At 46.8% G+C, this 24,359-nt stretch overlaps 2 protein-coding genes, 1 non-coding gene and 1 pseudogene across 3 annotated transcripts; 2 read left to right on the top strand and 2 right to left on the bottom strand.

Moving 5' to 3' along the window:
- The first annotated feature begins 2,427 nt into the window (after positions 1 to 2,427).
- LOC139829687 (uncharacterized) lies at positions 2,428 to 14,713 on the top strand. Its single transcript, XM_071821627.1, has 9 exons — positions 2,428 to 3,021; positions 4,033 to 4,085; positions 4,219 to 5,096; positions 5,249 to 5,545; positions 5,643 to 5,898; positions 7,426 to 7,648; positions 7,750 to 7,870; positions 9,171 to 9,347; positions 13,294 to 14,713. The coding sequence occupies exons 4-9, from the start codon at positions 5,393 to 5,395 to the stop codon at positions 14,596 to 14,598; spliced, it is 2,235 nt and encodes a 744-aa protein (XP_071677728.1). The 5' UTR covers positions 2,428 to 3,021; positions 4,033 to 4,085; positions 4,219 to 5,096; positions 5,249 to 5,392; the 3' UTR covers positions 14,599 to 14,713.
- Positions 9,547 to 10,622, bottom strand: LOC127308220 (uncharacterized). The gene is made up of 2 exons (XM_051338990.2): positions 9,863 to 10,622; positions 9,547 to 9,767 (listed from the first exon to the last, which is right to left on the bottom strand). Exons 1-2 carry the CDS (start codon positions 10,386 to 10,388, stop codon positions 9,559 to 9,561), a joined length of 735 nt encoding a protein of 244 aa, XP_051194950.2. The 5' UTR covers positions 10,389 to 10,622; the 3' UTR covers positions 9,547 to 9,558.
- Positions 14,714 to 15,646: 933 nt separating the features above from the next.
- LOC127308222 (protein SUPPRESSOR OF K(+) TRANSPORT GROWTH DEFECT 1-like) lies at positions 15,647 to 20,066 on the bottom strand (annotated as a pseudogene).
- A 236-nt stretch (positions 20,067 to 20,302) lies between these two features.
- Positions 20,303 to 20,500, top strand: LOC127311096 (U2 spliceosomal RNA). The gene has a single exon (XR_007857585.1). It is a non-coding gene; the product is annotated as a U2 spliceosomal RNA (small nuclear RNA).
- The last annotated feature ends 3,859 nt before the right edge of the window (positions 20,501 to 24,359 follow it).

Raw genomic sequence — 24,359 nt, 5'->3', positions numbered from 1 at the left:
CAAACCCATGCTCTTCATTAGGCTTCGTGCCATCTCGACCACTGTCTGGTTTCTCCGTTCGACGACACCATTCTGCTGAGGAGAGTACGGTGCCACCATGTTCCTCCGGATGCCAGCCTCATCACAGAATGTCGCGAATTCCAGTGAGTTGAACTCACCCCCATGATCTGTTCTGAATGCGCGCAGCCTCACGCCTCGATTAGTTTCCGCCAGCGCTTTGATCTTCTTGAAGAAGCGAAATGCCTCATCCTTGCTCGGAGCAACTCTAGCCACATATATCGACCGAAGTCATCAACAATTAACATGAAATACTTACTACCTCCAGGCGAAGTTGGCGTGCCGGGGCCGCAGAGGTCGCCATGAACGAGGTCAAGGGCGCGCTCTGCGCGATATGTTGATGCACGAAGGAACGGGGTTCGGTGCATCTTGCAGGGGAACATGAAAAGGGCGGAGTTGTTAGGGAATCTCCAACAGCCCGACGTATTTCGGGCGTCTAAATTATCCGCGCGCGTCCGTTTGCGTTGGCCAGCAGACGCCTAAATGGTCGCTAGGCTCTTGTCTTGCATCGGGGGCAACCCAGCAGCATGATGCAATCGATATTTTGTTAGGGCCTCTCCAACGGGGCGACACATTTCGGACGTCCGAATTACCCGCGCGCGTCCCTTTGCATTGGCCCGTAGAAGCCGAAATGGTTGCTAGGCGCAAATTGTCCGTTTGCGTTAGGGTTCGAACAAATTAAACATACAAACTGCGAAAAAATAAGTTCAAACTTTTAAACTAGCTACTTCTTCTTTGAAGGTCCCGCCTCGTCATCCTCACGGAGGCGCTTCCTGCTCGTTACCTCCTAGGAAGAGGTATTGGCGGTCGACGCGTCCGACGAGCTTGAGTCCCCCTACGACGAGTGGTCATTGGGGTCTTCGTCGTCGTCCGTGAACGGATGCTGCGCCTGTCCTCTTGCCTCCTTATTTGCCGCCGCCGCCTCCAGCCGTGTCCACCTTGCATCTTCATCTTCTTCCTTTCCCTCCTCCTCGTTCTGGCTGTCGTGGCCAATGGCGTCCCCCTCCTCGAGGACGGCCTCCCCCTCCTCATCATGCCTGTCGTCGGCAGTGGCATCCGCCTCCTCTTCACCGACCGTCGGCGGGGAGCTAGAGCGGCTCGGTGTGGCAGCTCTATCCCACCAATGCCGCCATCCCGACGGCTTCCCTCGCTATCGGTGTCCGATAGCAAAGATAGGTTGCTCATGGCTTGAGATGAATAGTCGGTTGGAGATCCTTAGCGCAAACGCAGGGGTCTTATTGAGCAGGGATTAATGGCGGTGCATATACCGAAGAGGGTTGCGGTTGCTCTTCCACGGTAGTTCGGCCTCCATTCCGCCAGTTCGCGCATCGATCGGCGCGGTTGCCACTCCGGCGGTTGCCCTCTCCGGCAGTTGTTCTGCTTACATTCGCGTTGGCTCGAGCTAGGGTCACTGCCAGACAAGCCCATGGGAGAAATGAGCAGACGCTCGGCGTGACCGTGCAGCGTCCGCGGAAACGCAAACATGCCGCATATTTACGCCGTGTTTGCATCTTCGCGGACAGCCCGAACACTATGCGTTGCCCCGCTGGAGCATGGTGCAAACGCATTTTGGTCCGGGCGGATGCAAAAGAATCGTCCCGTTGAAGATGCCCTTAGGGATGTGAAGACACTCACAGAAAAAATACTAGCGGCGGCGGCCCGTCGGAGAAGCTCCATCTCCGTCGCGCGGTGGCGCTTCTTCCTGCAAACGAAGCAGGGTGCGGCGGCACCATTCCCTCGCTGCAGCAGTCGTCGGCGCGCGGGGTTGGCTCCGCCTTCGCCCACCAAACCGCGGTGAGAAATGAATGCGAGAAGGGGTCCCCGTCCCGGTAAAAAAAGTGAGAGAAGGGGACGCGCTCAACCACGTGATCGATCGCTACGGTCGGATGACACGCAAGCGAGCTCTTCCACGAGAAAGTCGGTGTTTTCCTTATCTCTACTACTAATAATCTCTACTACTAATAAAAGAGCAAACAAGAATTTTTCTAAAGCCACACCATCTACTGTACACAGAATGATTATCACCGCATGATTAGGCCCACTAATCTCTACTACTAATAAAAGAGCAAACAAGAATCTCTACTACTAATAAAAGAGCAAACAAGAATTTTTCTAAAGCCACACCATCTACTGTACACAGAATGATTATCACCGCATGATTCCACTAATCTCTACTACTAATAAAAGAGCAAACAAGAATTTTTCTAAAGCCACACCATCTACTGTACACAGAATGATTATCACCGCATGATTAGGCCCACTAAACACAATCTAACAGCCACCATTGGCCTAATCCGTTGCCTGTGTGCGCTTTGTATTTTAGGTTGACTGACCGTACTCCACCCGCAGAGGATAATGTGAAACTTTCCGTGCCGCCTTCGAGAAATAATTCTCTCGCACGATCTCCTTCCTAATTTTCTCTCACATTCCCTATTTCCCTTCTTTCCTTTCCTAACTAGTTCGCCTAATCCCTAGCTCCCTGGCTCCCTGCCATCGTCGCGCTCTGCCTGCCATCCTCGCCGCTCTCATGAAGTCTCATGAACGATTCTTGCCAACGCGGCTGCAACGGACACCGACGACCCCACGATGGAGGCGCTGAGGACATCGTAGTTTGGTCACCGCCACCCCCGCCGAGGTGAGATCCAGCACCACCACAGCCGCCGGCGCCCGGCGCCACCACCGCCAAGGCGAGATCCAGCACTACCTCGGTCACGCCGCCCTCCTCACCACATCGTCGTGCGCGCCCGTCTGTCATCCACCGCGTCCTCGCTGCCGGCAGCCCGCCTGTCCGCTCGCGTATTCCCATCGAGGAAGACGAGAAACTCGGCCACGGCACTGTCGTCGCCCGTTATCCCTCCGCAGCATATCCATTCCCGGCCGCCGGGGAGTCTCTTCGCTGGGGCTCAAGCACCTTGCAACTGCTATGTGCTTCTCTGCTGGTGGAGTCGTAAAAACACCCTGCAAGTACGTAGCCTGCAATCCAATTGCTGATGTGTTTCACTGCACTTAATTTTAGTCCATTTCTTACGGTGGCTTGATGTGTCAGTCATTTCAATTTGAAATGTTCTTATACGGAGCATCATGTTCACTGCAAATGTCAATCAGGTCATACAATTTAACATAGAAATCTCAAATATTTTCAGCAAGTTGTCACTCAAGGTAGAGAAGTTTATTTTTGAATTAAGATCTGATAGCTAACAACACTGGAACAAATTCACAGAAATTACAGTCATTACCACTGGAGATTTCCCAAGAAAATTAAATCGAGATATCACCATATGTTCGGAATTACATGTTAATTACAGCTCGTAGAAGATACACATAGGGATCAATTGCAGCACACCCACACCCAAGTATGCTTCCAGCCGCAACTCCCAAAGCCATAGAATTTCATTTTCAGCCGATGCAGGGATTAGTCAAACAAGAGATATTAACAGTATTTCATACACGCATGTAATCGTAAGTTCAGTTTTGGTTGCCTAAAATTTCAGCACTTAACTGTCACATGCAAGCTAACTCAAAGATACTATCAGAAAAGGTAATCAGAATATGATTTCCTTTTTAATCATGAATGAAAAGTTTGGGATGACGAATTTGTAATTGGAAGAGCCTCCATTAGACAGTTAGCAATCCTTCTCCATCTGAGCGGATAAAAATTAGAGATGGTGAATATGACTCAGCTGGCCGATGCTTACATGTACATAGTGATTAAAATGGCACAATTCTGCAGGTTTTGTACATAACCTAGCACATTCATATGTCCAATTAAGTTTTTTGCAAAAAAAGTACTATTTAGTTGTAATGTACTCTTTGTGAGTAGATGCTGCTTATTCGGTCTTCTGAGCTGCTACACCAATCAGTTTGATTGGCATGTGTGTATTATGTAATAAGCAAATTTTTCATCAAGGTTTGTGAAGTCACTATAATATTGGTTTTTAGGTTTCTTCTTGTATGTATGACCTGTATTTTTTGCAGGTCCAAGCTTTGCCATGCGTAAGGATTCCTGGATTTGATTGGTGGTTGTGGAGGTATATGTGATATTTGTCCACAGTTGTGTTTGGCTAATTTATTTCGTTGTCATGTATAGATATGTGGGAAATAATTTTAGCAATGAAGGGTATATACCAAAGTGCTCGCTTATTGATCCATCATCCGTTGTAGGTCTTTGCTTTTGTATTCATCGATGGAATTGTTATTTTGGTAAGCATCATCAAGTTAGAGCTCTGCTATCCATTATAATAACATTACATAGCCATGTTCCTGATATGGATTGCTCATAGAGGCCTTTTTGTGGGATGACATGTTCTTGTCTGGATTGAACCGTCAACGTTTTCCACATTCTCAACAAAACACAACCTGATCGATGTTCTTTCTCCGCCATCTCAAATGAGAATTAGTTACTACATATGATCCAAATTAGTTGTCAGTTTGTCACAGGTTTAGTGAACCTATACAGATTTAAGAAATATTGTACTTAAACTACGAAAATGATATTTGGATCGGAGGGAGTACGTAAGTTTGACGAGTGTATTTTAGGGCTTAGCTTAGGTGGTTGGATGGAGTATGTTGGGCTTGGAATTGTTATTTGCAAAATAGACTTGAGATTAATGGAAAACACTTGCAAAATCAAAATAACAAGTGCACATTGTTATGTTAATACGTTTTTAGATAGATACAAAATTCAAAGGTATTAGTTTATTCATGAGACGTGCGTGCACGTGCACTCTTACTAGTTTTTGAGAAACAATAGAACAGGCGGGAAAAAAAAAAGAGATCGTCCGATTCAGCGGAGCACGGATGGGAGCACATGCCGTGCGGCCGCGTCTAACGCGGTTGTGGGCATCCAATGCGTTCACTAACGTTATTACAAGTCAACTGAACAATCTTGTCCTCATGTAATTTCCTACACTGGAGTATAATATATATGCTACTCCTTAGTCCTTACTTCGCTCTTTACTCAGCTGGTGTGTTCTTTGCCCTCTCTTCGAACTAATCGCGTGTCTTGTGAGCATCTACTTAGCATCGGCAACTTCTTCCAGGTTAGTACTTTCCAAGCACCAGCACTTTATCCAATCGAATACTTTCGGAATGATGCATTAACCATTCTTCGGTTGCACACTCAGATCTGTCATATACCCAGTTTTGCTTTTGAAAAGTGTATGTTTTACTGAATCCTGTCTTAACACTTCAGATCTAAGCCAGGCGACACCCCGAACCACCACCCTCCTCGGACGCGTTCTCCTTTCGCCGGGAGCCACGCGGATCAGAAGGCAAAGCCAGCACCACCCACTATCCAACCTGTGTTATTGCTCTTACTATTTTTCGTGCATTAGAAATGGCGGAACAAGCAAGTGAAGTTGAATCACTGGAGCGCATATTAAGTGATGTAAGTGCAGACCCAACCAGGCTAGCATATGGACTTATAAAGTCTATTACAAGTGACTTCTCTACAGAAATTGGTCGTGGTGCGTTTGGAGTTGTTTACCTGGTATGATTTTTTTTCTTACTCCATTTTCTTTAGTGTAAAAAGAATCGTATATCCCCAACCCGCACACACCCCCGGCTAACGTGATAATTAAAAGCAGGGAACTCTTCCAAATGGGATGGTTGCTGTGAAGAAGCTCTCCATATTGCAGGATTTTTCTGATGACCGATTTCATTGTGAGGTTGACTGTCTACTGAAGACAAAACACAACAATATAGTCAGATTTCTAGGCTATTGTGCAGACACACAAGGGGAGCTAGTTGAGCACAAAGGAAGAAAAATTATGGCGGAAGTACGACAAAGGTTTCTATGCTTTGAGTATGTTCCCAACAGAAGTCTTCGGCATTACCTTAAAGGTACAAAGTTTGCAACTTTATTTCTCCGTAATGTAATTATTAAGAGCTTAACATTTTCTAGATATATCTACTCAGAACATTTTCTAGATATATCTCCTCAGATATTATTTATTTTATAAGGCCTTGTCCATCTTTAAAATCAAAGTTGAACTTGGACTATACAAATAATTTCTAGACGCAATAAAATTAATAGTTCCTTTAAAACCAAAATTAGTTTGTAGCCCCTCACGATGACCTTCCATATTTTACTTCACCACTGTATACACAAATCAGTCCCCAGAAAAAATACATTCAGTTCAGTCAGCTAACATTCTTAATAGTACATTTATCAAGTAAAATACTCTCTCCCAATGCAACATATGTATATATCATTAGAAAGTTTAAATGTTGTACTTTCTAATAATATAATTTTTATATTATACAAATAATATTATGTTGGCCAAATCGACAACCTAAAAATACGTGCAAGCCCTATGAACTGGAACGGAGGTAGTACTATGATATGAATTTCATGTGTGCTATTACTTGTAGCGTTTATTGGATAATTTAAGAGGAGTGGTTGGCAAAGGGCGTGAAAAGACCCCTGCGTCGTCTACGGGGCATACATGTGTGGGCAGGATAAAGATAGCATATATGCGCGTGCTTTAAAGAAAACTTTCGTCGGATGTATTGCTTTTTTTCTATGACTACACTATTCTAATATACCCCCTCCAATCCATAATAAATGCCGTGGTTTAGTTTAAATTTATACTAAAATCATAACACTTATTATGGATCAAAGGGAGTAGTGTTTTTTATGCTGCCTCAAATAGCATAGGTGTAATGCTCCTATTTATTTATTTATTTATTTCGTGATTTAGTATGTACTCACTTCTCGTGTATCATAGGTGCACACCTTTTTTTTTTGTAAATCCTGGATGCAAAGAATAGGTGGACTGGACACGCGAAATAAACAAAAAAAAAGAGCCTTACCAAAACAAACAAACACCCTAAAAACCAAAGGTGGGATATTATGGCTGCCCACAAGACGACAGAGGTCACATTTGGACACGCCCGCACCCCTCCTCTTAGGCTGCTCATAGTGGAGAGTAATTTTTACTAGTCTAAGCTACTATCTCCATAGTGGATAGTAACTTAGATGTAATTTCATGCAATGTGTCATTAATTATGTTGTAGACTCATATTGCTTTGAGATGTGTGATGTTATGATAACATAGCTAGTTACCACATTACTCTCTTTCTTCTTTTATTGTCATGTCATGTCACCAAAATGCCTTGAGATGTATGATGTTACCACCTATGTTACCCCCACTATGAGCAGTCTTAGTCACCCCACCAATATTTCATATGCTGCATTTTTTAGGCTTTTCAGGGATTTTGGTTCATGAGTGCATTTGAATAGCGAGTATAAAGGCTTTACTAAAATAACTCTTCCAGAAAGGTTATTGATTTCTCGGTAGAAACTAGTCAATGCAAAACATACATACACATTATCACAATTGAATGCTCTTGTGTTTGTTTTTGTAGAAAAACCTCAGGGAAATGAGTGGAAAACACGTTATGGAATGATGAAGGGAATTTGTCAGGGTCTGCAGTATCTTCATAAAGAACGAATTAATCATTTGGATCTAAAACCTGAAAATGTTCTGCTGGGTGCTGGCATGGAACCGAAAATCACGGACTTTGGCTTGTCAAGATGTTTTGATGAAGACCATTCACGAACTTTTGTTAAATGCACTGCTGGGACAAGGTACATTGAGCCTGCTAAGGGTTTAATTTTTTCTTTGCCTGTATCGACTATCGATTTTGGTTTTATCTCATGATGCTTCAACCCATCATATACATATGCAGGGGATATATTGCACCCGAAATGATAGAAAAAGGAGAAATATCATTCAAGTCAGATATATTCAGTTTGGGCGTCATATTCATAAATCTTTTAACCCGAAGTGATAACAATGGTGATGACAATGTAAGGGGAACTTCCTTGACCAGTTTCGTCATGTTTTTATTGAATTATGTCATCTTTTGTCATTCCGTACATATTATTGTTACAACATGTACCCACAATTTTGTTTTTGTTATGACATGTATATCAAAATGGTTCTTTTCTTAGAAATGGAAACTTTTTATTATTTTTTCGCAGAAGTAGTGAGCTAATATGACCACAAAACAGATCACTCCCCCTTCTCTGCATATAAGACGCACAAAGCCAAAATATACATTAGGACAAATCCGCTAGCAAAATAAAAAAGGGAGCAAAAACTCGAGAAGCATAACACTCAAGCTGTCATGATGGGAAGGCTAGGCCACCGGCATTCTTGCTAAAAAAATCCCTAATGACCATCTCTACTTCATGTATTATCACCATCTCGCTGTCATCCCCTCACCGAAATTTTGGCGTCTCTGAAGTTTTGCATACCTACGAAGCCAATGTGTACAAGAGTATATAATTTGCACGGGGAAATTTATATATCTCTTATCCAAAGCAACATCGTTTAGGCAATGGAATAGTGTAGCAAGATTTTTATAGCAAAACACCATCCAAAATTTTAGCTCTCGCCTCCCTCCTTTATTTACATTTTCATATTGCTTGGAGGCCATATTTTGGGCTTACCTGCCCCTGGAGTCGTGGGGCATGCTGCGAAGAGAGCATATATTCATAACTGGGTCATCTCTGAGACAAGCTCAATAGTGAAATACATTTTTCCCTCTACTTGCGATTAGTGAATTTCAGCGTAGATCTACTTCTCACATGTAATATTCAGATATTCAGAAGTACTACCCTTTAGGAAATGTTGGACTAATGCCTTGTCATGCAGTTTGTTTTGTTAGTACAAGAATTAAATATGTTTTCCTTATATATTTGCAGAAAAGCTAACAATTAAATTATTATCTTGTACGGATTTGTTATCTCTATTTCTAGCTCCATCAAGTTGCACAATGTGAGACTTAGAGTTTTACAAAAAAAAAAACGTGCATGTCTAACTTTAGTTGAAGAAATGTACAGCTGTATATTGCACATTTCTACCAAGAAGCGGTTCATAATTTTAAGAATATCCAACAATCTTATTTTTGTTTCATCATGAATCAATGGCTGAAATGGCCGACTTAGAAATAAGTGTTCCTCTGTCGACTTAGTAATAGGCATTCCTTGTTCTGTAAGGTCGAGACTAATAATGTTTGATAAAAGACAATCTAGTTGTTGAGGTTGGATCCCGTAACAATAGTCTCTGATGTTGTCATCCTTATTGTCTGTGTGTACTTTGCAGTGGCATAATTCTGTAGATGTGGATGGCCCTGAAGTGGAGATCTGCATTGAGATAGCTCGAACCTGTGTGGAGTTTGACCAACATAAAAGACCTTCTATATATGAGATAAATCATAGATTGAATGAGATGGAGAGTGTTCAAGAAGCAGCAAATAACCAAATGTCTTCCATAGACCAGGTATGATAATGCAATACTGTGGAGTGTAAGCTTACACAAATAATGTTGAGCGTTTTTCTTTTTTTAGAAAAAAAGGGCACTAGCCCGTCTTTCTATATAAAGCTAACATAGTTTGGTACAGTATTTTCCCAGGGGACTACCCGATTGCAATAGAACAGGCCAAAACACAAACAAGCTGGACTAATAGAACCCGGCGGTATGTGAACCTGGCTTAAGTCAGCATCTCATTGGTCCAGAAAATGTATGTTGGGGTCCACTGCTGCAGTGTGCTGTACATATGCCACAGTAAAATACATGTGTGGTCCTCCCCCATCTCTCCATCGCATCCTCTCCAGCGCCTGCGTCCTGGACTTGCCCCGCCGTGCAGCTTCTCGTGCAGGTTCCCGTTCGCCGCGAACTCAAGCACCAGCACGCCCTCGTCTGCAGCATCCGTAAACAATTTAATTAGCAACTTCATCGCGCAGCAGAGGCATAGAACAGAGAGCGCGGCAAGGAGACGAAGCGAAAGCACAGACCTTGGGCTGCTGCAGGTACCGCGCCGCCGCCTGGGACCTGGGCTGCTGCTGCAGTTCCGACGAGGTCGTGGCCCGGGTGCGGGAGCTGCAGCACGACCTCGCCACGCTCCTCGGCATCCTCCTCGTCGCCGAGCTCGGGCCACGACGACGCCGCCCGTCCCCGACGCCCGTCCCCGACGCCACGTCGACGCCGCCTGTCCCCGTCGCCGGCCCCGTCCCGAGCTTGCCCGGACCTCGACGTCGCCCGTCCCCATCGCCACCTCGACGACGCCCGGCCTGTCCCCGACGCCGCAGCCATCCCGAGCTCGCCTGGGACGCCACCTCGACGACGCCCCGTCCCCGCTGCCGCCTCGACGCCGCCCCTGTGCTCGACGCCGGCCCAGCCCCAAGCTTGCCTCGCCATGGTGCTTGCCTCCGCGTGGTGGAGGTTGGCGGCAGAGGGCGCGGCGACGAGCCGCGGTAGCATGATGGCGGCGCGGGCTCCTCCGCCGTACGCCCGCCCGACGGCCGCCGCGCCTCCACCCATCAGCTTCGCGCGCGCGCCGCGCCCACGCAATTTGCCCGGACGGCTGCCAGCTACTGGTAATTTTGGAGGATAGAGGAGAGAGAGGGGCGTGATTTGGAGGAGAGAGGAGAGAGAGGAAGTGTGTATTGTACGGTGGGTATTATCTGTATCAGACACGATCAGCTTCTGTACGGGGCCACCCAAACACCTGGCCCAATGGTAACCTGACTTCCAGCAGGAGCATATGCCGGCCGGTTCAACGTTGCACTTTCCCATATATACTCCCCTATTAGCGACTACATGAAGATAACTAGGAACATCACAGTTCACCCAGCATAGAGGCCCATATCCAGCACTCACGGTGTGTTTGGTAGAGCTCCTCCACTCCACCTCAACTTCACCTCCTAACTCCACTCCATCTATCAACTCCGGAGCTGTAAAAAAGTATTGCACTAGTAGTATTGAACCATTGCTCGGATCAAGTTCCTCTTGCATCTTCCACACAACACACACATCTGCACGGAAAAGAGCTGCAGTACATCCAAGTGACCCGTTTCATCCTGCCCGCTCCCGCAAGCGGCAGGGCGATCCCTAGCCTCGCTCCCGCAAGCCCCCCCTCGCCGCTGCCAGAGGGCGTCGCCGGGCAAAGCCCGGGGCGGCAGCGGGGCCTCCTCTCCCTCTCGCTTGACGGTGGCGGCGCGGGCCAGCGCGGTTGGCAGGGCGGCGCTTCTGCGCAGGAGGAGACGGCGCTCGACCATGGCGCGAGGTCTGCGTGGCTCCGGCGGGGTGGCGACGGGCCCAGATCTGGGCCAGCGGGCCTAGGTCTAGGCTGTTTCTGGGCAGTCTTGGGCTGGGCTAGCCCGAGGTGTCTGGTCTCTGGGCAGCAGGGTGCTGCCTTTTGCCCCCGAGGGCAGAGGATTGAACTGGTTGAGGCTGTCGCCGGCGTCAGGTCGGGTTGGCGGTGCTTGGGCATCCTATGCTATCGATCTTGGTAGGGACCAAGATGCCCCTCTCTGGTATGCTCCGACTGGAGAGTGTTGGGGATCTGTGGTGGGGAGGGGGTGCTCCAACGGTGCGGTGGCGGTCTCCGTCATCGCCTTCCAATTTCCCTCTGGCCACTATGGACTACCGGGAGACGGTGTGTCTCGGTTTCTGTTCCTGCAGGACTGGGGTGGCACCGTTGGGTTTTTTTGGCCTGCAGGGATGCTTGCGTGCTCGATGGTGTGTTTGCGAAAGCAAAGCAAGGCGTTTGCCATTGCCGGCGACGACGACATCTATGGACACCGTTCACCTTCTTGGAGGCATGGCCAAGACACACATCTTATCGCCGGTTGCCTGCCCCTTGGCACTGTCTGCTGCCCTAGTTACTAGTGATCCCTTCGAGCTCCTCCTCGAAACTCCTATTCGTTGAGGCCATGCATCAGGTAGTGCCCGACTCCATATAGACGGTGTGACTCCCCTTTGCGTGACCACTCCCAAGCCTAGGGTGGTTGTAGGCGTGTGCGTCACAGCAGGAGGTACCCGGTGTTCTTCAACAGCTGGTGGTTTGTCCTGATGGCATGCACTAAGACATAGGCGTTCTCTTGGGGTGGGCGCCGAAGCTTCCGCGAAAGCACTGCACAGTGCCGTCAACGATGACGCTCACGAGCGCCGTTCTCCTTCCTAAAGGCGTTGTACTGAAGCTTCCCCCTTCGAACTCTGGAGGTTCGCCGGCTTCACTAGTGCAGTTAGCTAGTTCCCAGGGTATTGGTGGTCCTCTGTGTGCCAAGATGTTCAGTGTGCTAGTCCTGCGTGGTTCAGGTCCGCGGAGTGGCATCTCGGGGCTTGCTGCCTCAGCCGAGCCGCCGGTGTTTAGCTGAAGTCATGGGCGCTCTCGGATGAACTTGTAGTTTAGGGCTTGGCTCTTTTGTACTTGTTCCTTGTTTTAGGCTTTAGCTCTTCACCACATGGTCTTGTATCTCTAGCTGGTATCCCCAGTTTTTATCTTTATTTTTTTTCTTTACTTGTTGTCACCATGTACTCCTTGCCGGCTGATGGCTTTGTTAATTCAAAGTTGGGCTCGTCGCGCCTGATGTGTAAGAAAACACACATCTGCACGCACGCGCCCTCGCAACGCGCGCCACTGTTGTAGAATGACGATTAATTGGACTGAGGTCAAGGTTGACCGAAATAATAATATCATTGTGCCAAATGACCCAGAAAAGAGCAAAGGCTCCAATACAGACCAAGCAATCATTTCCCCCTAACTTTTTTTCTTGACTGTAACTACGGCGGGAGTTAGTCAGCCTGAATAACTATAAGTTAAAGTTTGTGGTACATAGTCAAATTACAAGTCGGAAAGAGAAAAATGAGAGTACAAGCCAAGCAGACCATGAACAATTTCCCCCTAACTGCTTAGCCAGATCATGAAATCCCAAACAGCTTGAGGACCTCTGGCGAGCCCATTGCCTCTAGAACACCATATATATATATATACCATGTATATTTGGAAATAGGACAAGGAAAGAAAAAAATGATCCACGCTCTCTCTCCATCACAGAAAGGGCATTTCCCATTCCGAGGGCCATTTCTTTTCTCCAGCTGCTCCCTAGTCAGTAATTTAACCTGAATCACTTGGCAAGTAAAAAACTTATTACTCCGTCTAGTTTTATAAGACGTTTTGGTTTTTTGAAGGTTCACTCGTTTTTGGGTGTACCTAGTCTATTTTTAGTATGTAGATTCACTCCTCTTGATTTGTATCTAGTCTATTTTAAATGTGTATAAAACACCTTATATTACTGCACGGAGGGAGTATTTTCAGTGGGATTCCCCCCCCCCCCCAATTCTACAAAGCCACGTTTTTCTGTTGGCAACAAAGTACGAAAGTTTTTGCAAATCAATCAGCACTAATCTTTTTTCGTTCTTTGTATGCCTATCTTCCTCAAAGAATCTGCCTCCATCAGTGTCGCCTTCTTGCATAGACAACCAAGACTCTGAAAAGACCAAAATGGAGTCAAGTAAACAGGGCGAGACAAGTTACGGCAGTGGCATGGGTCATCCAAGGGACGACGGCGGCCAATGCCAGACAAGCAGCAAAGTTGCAAAGATGGTGCCGCAGCCACAGCAGATGCAGGTAAACGGACTGAATCCAGCTGACTCACGGATGAGGGACGCTAAGTCCGTCAAGATTGACCTCCTCGAGCACCCCGATGGTGGCAGCAAGGTGGATGGCCAGTCCGGTCGCGATGATGGCCTCTACAACAACTTGCACGATGGTCCGGAGATGGCGATGAATGCGGTGGCAGTAGGCATGCCGGCGCCGTGGTTTTACCAGGGCAGTCGCAGTTGCAGCATGCCTGCCGGGGTGGAGAATCTGCCGGCTGCCGGCGGCTCCATGGCGCAGCAGGAGCAGGAGCGCATAGCTCGCATCCAGCACTTTAACCAATTACAGTTAAAGGTGATGATGATGAAGGGCGGCCACGGCGGGGCAGGTCACGTGCCATCATTGTCGTACCCGATGATGCCGCGTAATGAGCCATCCCAGGTGAAGCAAACGCCGCCACGACTTATGGTGGCCGTACCTGAAGTTCAGCCACCCCCCGAGGACGACTCCGATGATGACTTTTGGGACGACGAGTGGGACAGTGATGACTTCGACGACGAAGATCTCAGTAGTGCTCGTGGCGGCGGCAACAAGATCCCTCTGCCGATCAGCAAGAACAACGACCCAAAAAGTGGCGGCAACGAGATCCCTCCGCCAATCAGCAAGAATGAGAAGCAGAGTACTGCGAAAGAAAGTGGCGGCAACAGAATCCCTCCGCCAATCAGCAAGAACAGCGAAAATGAAATCCATGGGCAGACGACCAAGATCGCCACCCGAGGAGATCATTCAACCGGAGGGAACCACCCGGGCATCGTCACAAACCATGACTCGATTGGTGGAAGGTGGCGAATGCCGCAGCAGCAGCACATGACGGGGAATATGCCGCCTAGCCAGATGGGGGGTAATGGGTGGGCGGGCGACATGCTCCGGCGGCCGCTCAATGTGGGCAACGGAGGCTACTTGCCGCCCGTGCCGCAGGTTTCTGGGGCGGCCGAAAACTACATGGCATATATGCAGCTGCAGCACATGGCATATATGCAGCAGCAACAATTGGCATTTTACTATCAGTCTTCCTTTTTGTTAGTATGTGCGATTATTATCATCGTCCTAGTCATTTTCCAAGTGCCCGTCAATAGGTGTTGGGAATAGATAAGTACGTATCTGAATAATTTGGTAATTTAATTTGGAATACTAGGACATGGTTCTGTCTTTACCATCTGAATAATATTTCCAGCCTTTTGCGCTGCTGTTTTTTAATGGTGTCTATTAATTAAGTGATGTGAATTTGATCACTATATGGATGTATTATCTCAAAGATTGCGTCAATCCATGTTCAAACCCGTCAACAATTTATTACATTTTGATTGGAACAAAAAAAATTTTGGGACTTAACCGTATATGCAATATGTAAAACATTTCCCTCACCTACTCCGAAATTTGAAGCTTGGCAAGGTGTGAACTTAACTTCTCAAAATAAGCTTTGGTGCCGCTTTATAAGTAAAGCATCACAACAATGCAAGATCCAGTACAAACGGAAACTGACAAAGTCTGCTGGGGCAACAACACACATATGCCCAAACTCGAAATAAATAAAAACGATACAACCTTGAGTGGTAGGGCAACTCGGCGGCTGAACTGCGTAGATAAACGGCGCGCCGCCACTAGAAGGTTCTTAAGCATGCTGTACAGCCTTTCCCTCTCCCGCCACCTACTAAGCGGGTACCATTTCTGCAAAAACGCTAATAATTTAAACAAAGAGTTAGAAGCCTGCGGCAAAAAGATATCAATTATCATCCTACTGCGAATCGTCCAAAGGGTCCAGGCTGCAAACACTAACCAAAGAAGCGCCTCCTCCAACCAGTATGGTTCGCATGGGTCTCCAGGAACTGGCCGAGGTCTAGGGCCTGCCACTCAGGTCCAGCGCCACACCTACAAAGCTCCAAAGAAACTACGACACGGGGTAGGAGAACATTATGACACTACTAGGAAAAAGCCTATCACCGACGGACCAAAATACTCTATCGCCAGGGCACCAGTGCGCGCCAGCGGTAGCAAGCTCGTGGTAATGGCTTGTCACCGGCACACCAGCCTGGTATGTTGGTGGTCCGACTGCGCGTTCGGTTAATATGGTTAATTCGATTCGGTTAATATGGCGGCAGGGGGAAAGTAGCATCTGATACCTTTGACACCAGGTTAATGATAAGTGAATAGTATCAGAAAATTCTATTGCCTTTCTAAATCAGCATCAGAGGCTTTAACCAACCAATATGTACAAGAAGAATGATTGTATGATTTGCAAAGTCAGCTATCCTACTGTAACGGGTAGTTCAGCCCTCCTCCCCAAACTCTCTGGTGAACCTGGTATAAATATCCAGCTCCGCCTTGCTCACTGTCGGTCTCTGCCTCGCAAGGACCTTCTCGAAGTCTGTCCTGGAGATCGGAGGTGGGGTAATCTACATAACCACAGGAAAACACCATGTTAGCAAAAAGAAAAGGAGAGGCAGAAAAAAAATGCGATAATATACATCACCACAGGGAAACACCTGATCTGAGCAAGAACTGAAGAAAGCAAGAGGGAGAAAAATATGCTGCTGCTGTTTACCTTGTCAGCCATGCCTTCCTCCGCGAGCTCCTCCATGGTGGTCTGCACAGCGCCTGGTTGCCTTGAGCCACATGGCGTCCATGTGCCGCCGCCGCCATCTGACCTGAAGAAGAACATGGCGTCTTGCGTCTTCCGCACGGGCTCGAACAACACGTCCTTCACCTGTTAATGCGAAAAGGATCAGTACATATTATGTTTATTATGGGCAGGAAAGGGATGTTATGCAACATACGCAGACGGCAATGTCTGAGCCGGAGAAGCCATCTGTTCGGTGTGCCAATCTTTCGAAATCGCTCTCGGTTAGGCTGTGAGGGGTGTCGCCGAGATGGACCTGCAAAGTTGGGAGTTCGAGTTAAACTGAACTTAGCAATGTCAACATCAAGGTGGAGCAGAGTTTAAGTTCAGTTGCAGCAACGTCAAGGTGGAGCAGAGTTAAGTGAAGTACCTTGAACATGCGTTGTCTGGCTTTAAGGTCAGGTAGTGGAATGTAGATGCGCTTGTCGAAACGGCGCCTCACAGCCTGGGGACAAGTATGACAGGTTAAATACTATATAAACAATTGATGCGTAATGTAATTTTCTTCGTGGAAAAGATGCGGAAAGTAATTAGATGAACAACTGACTAAATGGTCTCTACCTGATCCAGAGCATATGGAGTGTTGGTAGCAGCAAGAACAAGGACCTTGTCATCATTATGGCCAACTCCCTGTAATATTACAAGCGTGGCAAAAACTGTGTTTAGTAACTTCTATGATCTGTGGATGCTGATTTGCAATTTTGGTAATCTGGGTGGGGCCCTGTATTCTATCTAATTAATCAAAGGAAAACGCTCCTGCCAGTTTCTCAGAAAAATAAGACATTGACAGGTGCTCTAAAATGTCTGAAGAAGTCACCTGCATTTGGACAAGAAGCTCCGTCTTGACCCTCCTAGAAGACTCGCTCTCATTGCCTTCTCACTACAGGAATGGACGCATACGTCGACGGCCAGCTGCCCTCGGCATAGCCACGCCTGGCCCTCGGCGTAGGCTACGCCGACGGCAGCCCTCGGCGTATGGCGTCGGCGTTTAGGTCCCTCGGCATAGACAATATTGCCGTCGGCGTAGCCCGGCCCTCGGCGTAGCACGCTACGCCGACGGCAAAACCGTCGGCATACAAATTTTAAAAATTTGAATTTTCATTTTTCCAAAAAAAATTCAAAAAATTGATTCGAAAAAAAATAATTTGTTTTAAATTTTTTTTACACTTTTTTTTTTCTTGTTTATCATTCACCCATACACTTAATCCTAGGTCAAATTACAATTATGGTTAAACTTCCCAGCCGGTCACCCATCCTCACACTACTCTAACCTCAGCACGCTTAACTTCTTGGTTCCATTCGGATGAGCTTCCTTAAAGAATTGACACCTTACTGATAATAATAGTCTATCAACCCTATTAACCCTTGGACCGTGATGTCACAACTCTTTATTTTTGAATTCCAAAAAATTATTTAAGTAAGCAACAATGAATATATAAGTAACAATGAATAATAATATTGAATTCAAATAACAATAAAATAATTTTATTTTTTGGTTTTTTTTCTATTTAATATGGAATAATTAATATCTTTAAATCAAAAACTGAAATTCCACAAATAATATGTCTAAATCGATCAGAAAAATGAGAGGAATCTAAATATAACATCCATATCATCATTTGAACCTAAAAATTAGAGTAATCCAAATATGACGTCCAGCTTGTCATCTGGCCAAAACGGCCCCCTTGGGAGATGCGAAATGGCCGTATCGGACGCGCTGGTGCACCGTTCGCCAACATGCTAAACGGAAAAAAATTAGCACATAAAGTGATGTGTTATAGACCTAAAAACATTTTTCGCGGAATTTATTGAGCGACGGAAAGTGTACCCCTAGTTCAAATCCGTTCACTTTCCAGCCGCAGGGATTCCCAGATAGCTAGCACGCACATATGACATGTGATATGTGGTGCGGAGGCGGTGTCCTACTACTACGCGGAGGTCTCGCGCCATACAAAAATACGCCTCATGTAGCTGGTTCACAAAAAAAAACCGTTTTGGCACCCCGAAAATGAAAAACCCATCGGCCATGGGTCGGATTGGAAATCCGCTTCCGGGGCATTGCTTCCCATCCCAGGGACCACGCACGTGCCAAATATGGCCTCGTTCCGACAAACTATGCGGTGTCACGAACCGTTTCCTACTCATTTCCCCTAAAAGTCATAGAACTCCGGACTTGATAGCCCTATTTGTGAAGGGTGTTCCAAAATAACTGCCGTATCCCAATTCCGTCTTTTGGAGTGGTTACTAGGACACATAAAATGACGCCATGCGGCTTCGCGGGATTTTCTGACTTCGTTTAAATTGCCATCTGGCCAAAACGGGAACCCGATGACATATAAGAAAGTGTTTGAATTGTTACTATATTAACATGATATACATGATTCAAATATGCATTATTTTGACATAAACAGATAGAGGATGTTTTTCTGAACATTTTGATACCTTATACGCATTTTTCTGACATCATATGAATTAGTTATGATTTTTACAAAATTAGACAAATTAGACAAATAGCCGTCGGCGTAGCCCTGTCTACGCCTAGGGCCAAACATATACCGAGGGCTGCCCTCGGCGTAGACTTCGCTACGCCGACGACAACGATACGCCGAGGGTGAGACTCGCTGGCTGGCCGTGCCGCCCGGCCGTCGGCGTATGCCACGACCCTCGGCGTACGTCGCCATTCCTGTAGTGCTCCACGTTGGCCACACAAAGAATCGATTTCATCTATGAAGATGATGGAAGGTGCATTTTCACGAGCCATTTCGAACAGGTTCGCGACCAGCTTTTCGCTTTCTCCCATCCACTTGGAAAGAAGATCCGATGAAGATATACTGCAGTTCGTTCATAGTTGGGCATTTGTCAAAGTAGTAGAATGGTGAAGCTTGGGCTCCAAATATCTGCATCAACTATGTTACGAAAGGTTGCATCATATATAAAGCTCCTTAGATCACAGCTAGTCTTGTAATTCTATTGGAAACAGAGAGATGATAAACAATTGATCAGCATTGCCAGTTCAATTTGATTTTTCCTGGAACTGAATTGCTAATTCAAAGTGTCGCTGTTGTTCAGTTGTTGGATCACAACTCACAAAGACTGAAACTGCGGGAAATTGAATCGAGGTGTTGAGAAGGTAATCACCTGAAGAAGGTGGAGTCGGCCTCAGTCGCGACGGCTTTGGCCAAGTAGGACTTGCCCGTCCCCGGCGGCCCGTACAGGAGGAACGCCCTCCACGGCCTCCTTTTACCTGCAAAATTTCCGCACATTTTGATCGATCAATCAGACCCATAGTGATATAGTCTTATACAAACTTTTTCGAATTGAGGCGAAAGCGGCGAAGCTTCACGTACCGGTGAAGAACTGCGGGTACTTGACGGGGAGCACGACGGCCTCCTGCAGCGCCTGCTTGGCGCCGTCGAGCCCGGCGACGTCGTCCCACCTGACGTTGGGCTTCTCGGAGACGATCGCCGAGTGGAGCCCCGCGCGGAGCTTGGCCCTCTCGGCGCCGCGCTCGTCGTCCTCGCCGTCCGCGCCGCCGTCCTTCTTCCTCTGGCCACCCTTCCCGCAGGCCTCCGCCGCCACGCCCTCGCCGCCGCGCCCGGCCTGGCCGTCGAGGAGCGCGCGGATCTCCTCGGCGCGGGCGACGTAGCCCGGGAGCCTGGCGGCGATGGCGTCGCGCACCTTGGGGTTGCGCTCGTACCTGAGGTGCGCCGCGAAGTAGTCGAGCGCGTGCACGTAGTGCTGCAGCGCCGCCGCGTAGTCGCCCGCGTCGTCCTCCTGCACCGCCTGCCGCACCAGCGCCACCGCCTGCTCCTTCATCGCGCCGTACATTGCCAAACCCCGGATCGATTCGATCGGTTGATCGCTACGCCGTCGTGCGGCGCCCGGAGTTGCGATCGGGAGAAGAAGAAGAGGAAGAGCGGCTTGCAGAGAACGCGACGGACTCGTGGTCTGGTCACCGTTGGAAACTCTGTCGCGAAGGAAGCCATGGAATTGGGCCGTCAAAGCGTGCTGCCGCGGTGTTGGGCCTTTCAACTTTTGAAGCCCAAACTGGAGGCGCCTGGTTGCTCGCCAAAACGCTGCGCTGCTGCTCGTTGGTTTAGTCCCACCTCGCTGCCGGGGAGAGGAGGGGCGGTCGAGGGAGGCTATAAAAGGAGGGGGAGGGCAGCAGGGAAAAGCATACCTTTCTCGGCCTTTTGGCTAAGATCAAGTGTAGTATCTGTTCTTATCAGTTTAATATCTGATATGTGGGTCATATGCTCACAACGATATTAAATTTATTTTTTGTGGGGGAGAGGCCATCACAGTAGCTTGCTGCTGGGCCTCTCAGGTGTCGCCCGGGCGTTGCACTGCTGCCCGGTGCCTGGCGCACCCCAACCAAATCTAATCAGAAGTTTTTGAGCTAATTGATTTAGCTTGGTGAGTGCGATGTTTGCCGGGTTCCGTAGGAGCCAAATCGACAAGAATGCCCCCTTTAAAAAAAAAAATCTAGGAGAATGCCAGAAACGGTCTGCGTACAAATGTTCTGAAACAGGTATCGTGGGAGAAGAAGCCTTAAACTGAAGGTAGAATACTAATTGGCCATGCTCCGTTGTTTCTTGTTTTTGTCTATTGTCAGTGCCGGGACTCTGTTGGTTTTCCTTACTGTGTGATGTAACTAGTCAGATTGGATCCTTGGCCTCTGCTGATTTGGAGAACAAACTTATGAATATGCTGGAGTCTGCTAATACTGTATCTGCTGGAGCCTGCCCAACGTTAGGTGCCTAACTACATAACTAATCTCATAATATCCTCGCAGAGAAAATAAAAACAAAACTGATAATAACGTCAAAGAACAGTGATCCATTTATACGTCTCTGTAATCACTCGAGCTGCTTCGGAAGAACAGGAGACGATTGAAGCCATTAAAGAAGAAATATCAGAGATGTCGTCTTTGTTACTTACCTTGCTTAGTTCACACATCAAACAAAACCCTTGTAGATCAGTGTAATTAATGTCTGCACTCTTTCTCCAAACCATATCTGATAAGGAATCTACTGCCTACTAGCCCAGTGAATGCCCCCGTGTTCCGTTTCTCGTTGGGTTCAGAATTGTTATGTCTAGTATTTAAGTGAACACTCCTGATTTTACAAATGGAAGCAGGTGTATCATGAAAGTTTTATCGGCATACAAGGAAGCTATTATCTCCATGTATTCCAGCCGGTATTTGCTATCCATTTTTTCATGAACATACTTTTGCCTGACCAATCTTTCCCAGAGTTTTTAATTTTTTGCGAAAGCAATCTCTCCGAGAGTTGAAGAATAGAACAACTCATGGGCTTGATTGTTTAGCTCAAACGCACGCTCGTTTTGCTCGCCGAGCTTTAGTAGGGGGTGTTTGGTTAGTAATATTTCTTGCTTTTAGTTTTTGATTTATAAGCCACATAAACACCTAAATATGTGTTTTAAAATCCAAGCATGATTTACAAGGCCATCATGGATTCTTTTTGTTGATATCGAGCTACTTTATTGGTACCAAACAATTAACTCTTACATATTGAAAGAACTTTCATCATAAAGTTAGACGTTCATCAATCTCAAAATAATAAAAACAAAACGAGGTAATGCCCACATTTAGAAGTTGTGTTTTGGCATGTATTGCTAGTTTATTATGCTTTCAACAGTTTGTGCTTCGTAAGAGTTATTTCATGAAAATTATCAAATTCAGTTCGGTGTGGACGATGTGGCATAACACGGCTGTCATCACTCTCACATCATTCTCCCAAGGTGCATATGCCAACTCAAACACTAAGGGAATGTTTGTTTGTCTGCGCCCCACATAGTTATGATTTACTAGGCCAAGTCTAGAGCGCATCTTGTTTGATTTCCCATATTTTACTTTGGGCTCATTTTTACACCATGGTTGGTTGGCATCAAACGAGGATTATGGCCACGAGGATGCAAATTTAGCTTATTTCGTTACATATAGGCCTAGTGTTGTGGTCACCTCGTCCCACAAAGGGTGATCTTACAACATAGTACTATGCATATGAAATTAAAATGCACCATCAAATTTACGTTGTCTTAACCCTAGCTACTAGCAAATAGCGGTTATATACACAAAAAGGGGTAGTTCATAGGAACAGGGAAACCACATCATCATCTTCTTCTTGACTTCATCATCATCTTCTTCTTCGCTTCTTATTCTTCTTATGTTCCCCAGATCCTAGTATGACCTTTGCTTTCCCACATTTCGTCAGCCCCCTCCCACCTCTTGTTCTTCCAAGCTTGATTATCATGTAGGGGGACACCATGGTCTCGTCAATGCCGGAGCCAAAGACGACGAGGATGTGAGGGTGGGGAAATGAAAAGGACAAGACGGTGTCAGAGATCTGCGAGGCCCATCACTGACGGATACGAGGGGTGCAAAAGGGTGATAGAGCCTATGTCGGAGATATGCGAATTCGAAGCAGTCAGTTTCAAAGATCTAAATCGCCGCCGCCCGAGACAAAAAATGAGGACTCATCGGTTAACCATTGGAGGTGACTAGCCAAGAGGGAGTGAGGCTACATTTCGCGCTGCTGCGCAACCGATTTTTCGTATCCCGCCATCAACGCTTGATCTCCCGCCCATGACACTCCTCTCTTTACGTCCAATCCGGCATGTCCAATTGTAAACAGTCAATTCAAGCATTCCTTAAGAACTAGGATTTGGGATGCTTTAAGTTTCGTGGGCAACCAAACAAGCAAAATTCGGCCCACCCAAGCAAATAGAAGTCTTTGTGGGCAACCAAACACGCCATAAACTCTAATTCCATGCTAGACATTCAGACTATCATGGGAACAAATCATCTACAAAAGTTTGAACTTCGATGAAACTGCCTTTTTTTTTTATGAATGATGCAACTAATGTTCCTTTTGTTTTGGACTTGGTTGGAGATGCAACTGCTGGATGTACTAACTTTAGCTTTCTCGGTGACCGTCTGATGAGAGCATATCTAGTGATACCATAGCTTATTTGGTACCATGATACCACTCTTTAAAATTCAAATTTGCAAGTGGTTAAAAAAATTCGAAACAAGATTGTGGGTCTTCACAAGACATGTGTTTACATTGCCTAGAATTTTCAGAACCAAATTCGAAATACACATGGGGAAACAAAAAAGAGAAATCCAATATAAATAGTGTCAAAAAAGGCAAAATCAAAATGACACTATTCACTTAGCAATTTATCATTTTTGTTTCTATTTATGTATTTCAAATTTAGTTTTAAGGGAATGTAAACACACTCCTTGTGAACACCCACAAATTTGTTATGATTTTTTTGAACTTATAAAACTGAATTTTGTGAAGCCATATCATGGCATGTGATCTGTGGTATCACTAATATTTTCCCACCGTCCGATCTAGGTTGGGCCGTGAAGATCGAGAGTGCCGAGTGCTCATGTGATTTCTGCACATGGGACCCTTGGAATATTCTGAGTGAAATGCATCAACGGTCCTCAAACTTAACGGTGATGTCCAAAACAGTCCTGGAACTGAGGATTTGCCTCAACACAGTCCTGAAAGTTGCTCCCGATGTCCACATACGGACCTACATACGAATGGCTAGCGTATAGCGTTGACGTGTCATCGGGACGGCAACACATGTGCGTGTGGCACCGATGGAGGTTGGTTGGCGCCGCTCAGTCGAGGCAGGGGAGACCAGGGCCACCGCGCCAGGGAGTTCATGGCAAAAGCGTCGTGGAGGCCGGTGGTGGCGTGAGGTTAGAGCATTTTTATTCGCGTTCCCAAAGCGGTTCCTAAATCACGTTGGATCAAGCGTTTGGGGCACGTTGTTGCTTTTTCTACGTTTGTGGCGCGACGCTGCCTAGTCGCGCCTCCTATTTAGAGACCCAAAATCAATAAAGATGTACAAAAATAAAAAAACTTTCATTCGAATTTGATTATATTTTACAAGTTTGAATAAAAACGGCTAGATCATCTAACCCTCGCCTACTGGCCATGCATTCGACAACCCCGTCCCGTCGTCGCCTCTCCTCCGCTGTTGCTCATGCGCCGCGCGCCACCTCTCCCTACGGCGCGTGACGACCAGACGCCGCTGCTCGTTCGCCGCGTCGTCGCCTTCCCTTCGCAGTTGCTCCTGCTGGAGGGAGAGTTCGACGCCACGGCGAACCCGCGCATCGTTATCCTCCTCGCAGGCACGACCGTCGTCATGCAATTTCTTCTGTGACTCGAACGACTCGACGATCGCCCGC

Source organism: Lolium perenne, chromosome 6 (assembly GCF_019359855.2).
Source record: "Lolium perenne isolate Kyuss_39 chromosome 6, Kyuss_2.0, whole genome shotgun sequence".
Classification (NCBI taxonomy): domain Eukaryota; kingdom Viridiplantae; phylum Streptophyta; class Magnoliopsida; order Poales; family Poaceae; genus Lolium; species Lolium perenne.
Note: the sequence above shows the minus strand (reverse complement) of the source record. Positions and strands in the feature narration are given on the sequence as shown.

Excerpts from the sequence above, each read along its gene's own strand:
- LOC127308220 (XM_051338990.2), bottom strand. The coding sequence starts at position 10,388 with ATGGGTGGAGGCGCGGCGGCCGTCGGGCGGGCGTACGGCGGAGGAGCC. Across the intron at positions 9,768-9,862 it reads GGTACCTGCAGCAGCCCAAG|ACGAGGGCGTGCTGGTGCTT; the intron begins GTCTGTGCTTTC and ends CGGATGCTGCAG.
- LOC139829687 (XM_071821627.1), top strand. The coding sequence starts at position 5,393 with ATGGCGGAACAAGCAAGTGAAGTTGAATCACTGGAGCGCATATTAAGT. Across the intron at positions 5,899-7,425 it reads TCTTCGGCATTACCTTAAAG|AAAAACCTCAGGGAAATGAG; the intron begins GTACAAAGTTTG and ends TTGTTTTTGTAG. Across the intron at positions 9,348-13,293 it reads AAATGTCTTCCATAGACCAG|AATCTGCCTCCATCAGTGTC; the intron begins GTATGATAATGC and ends TCTTCCTCAAAG.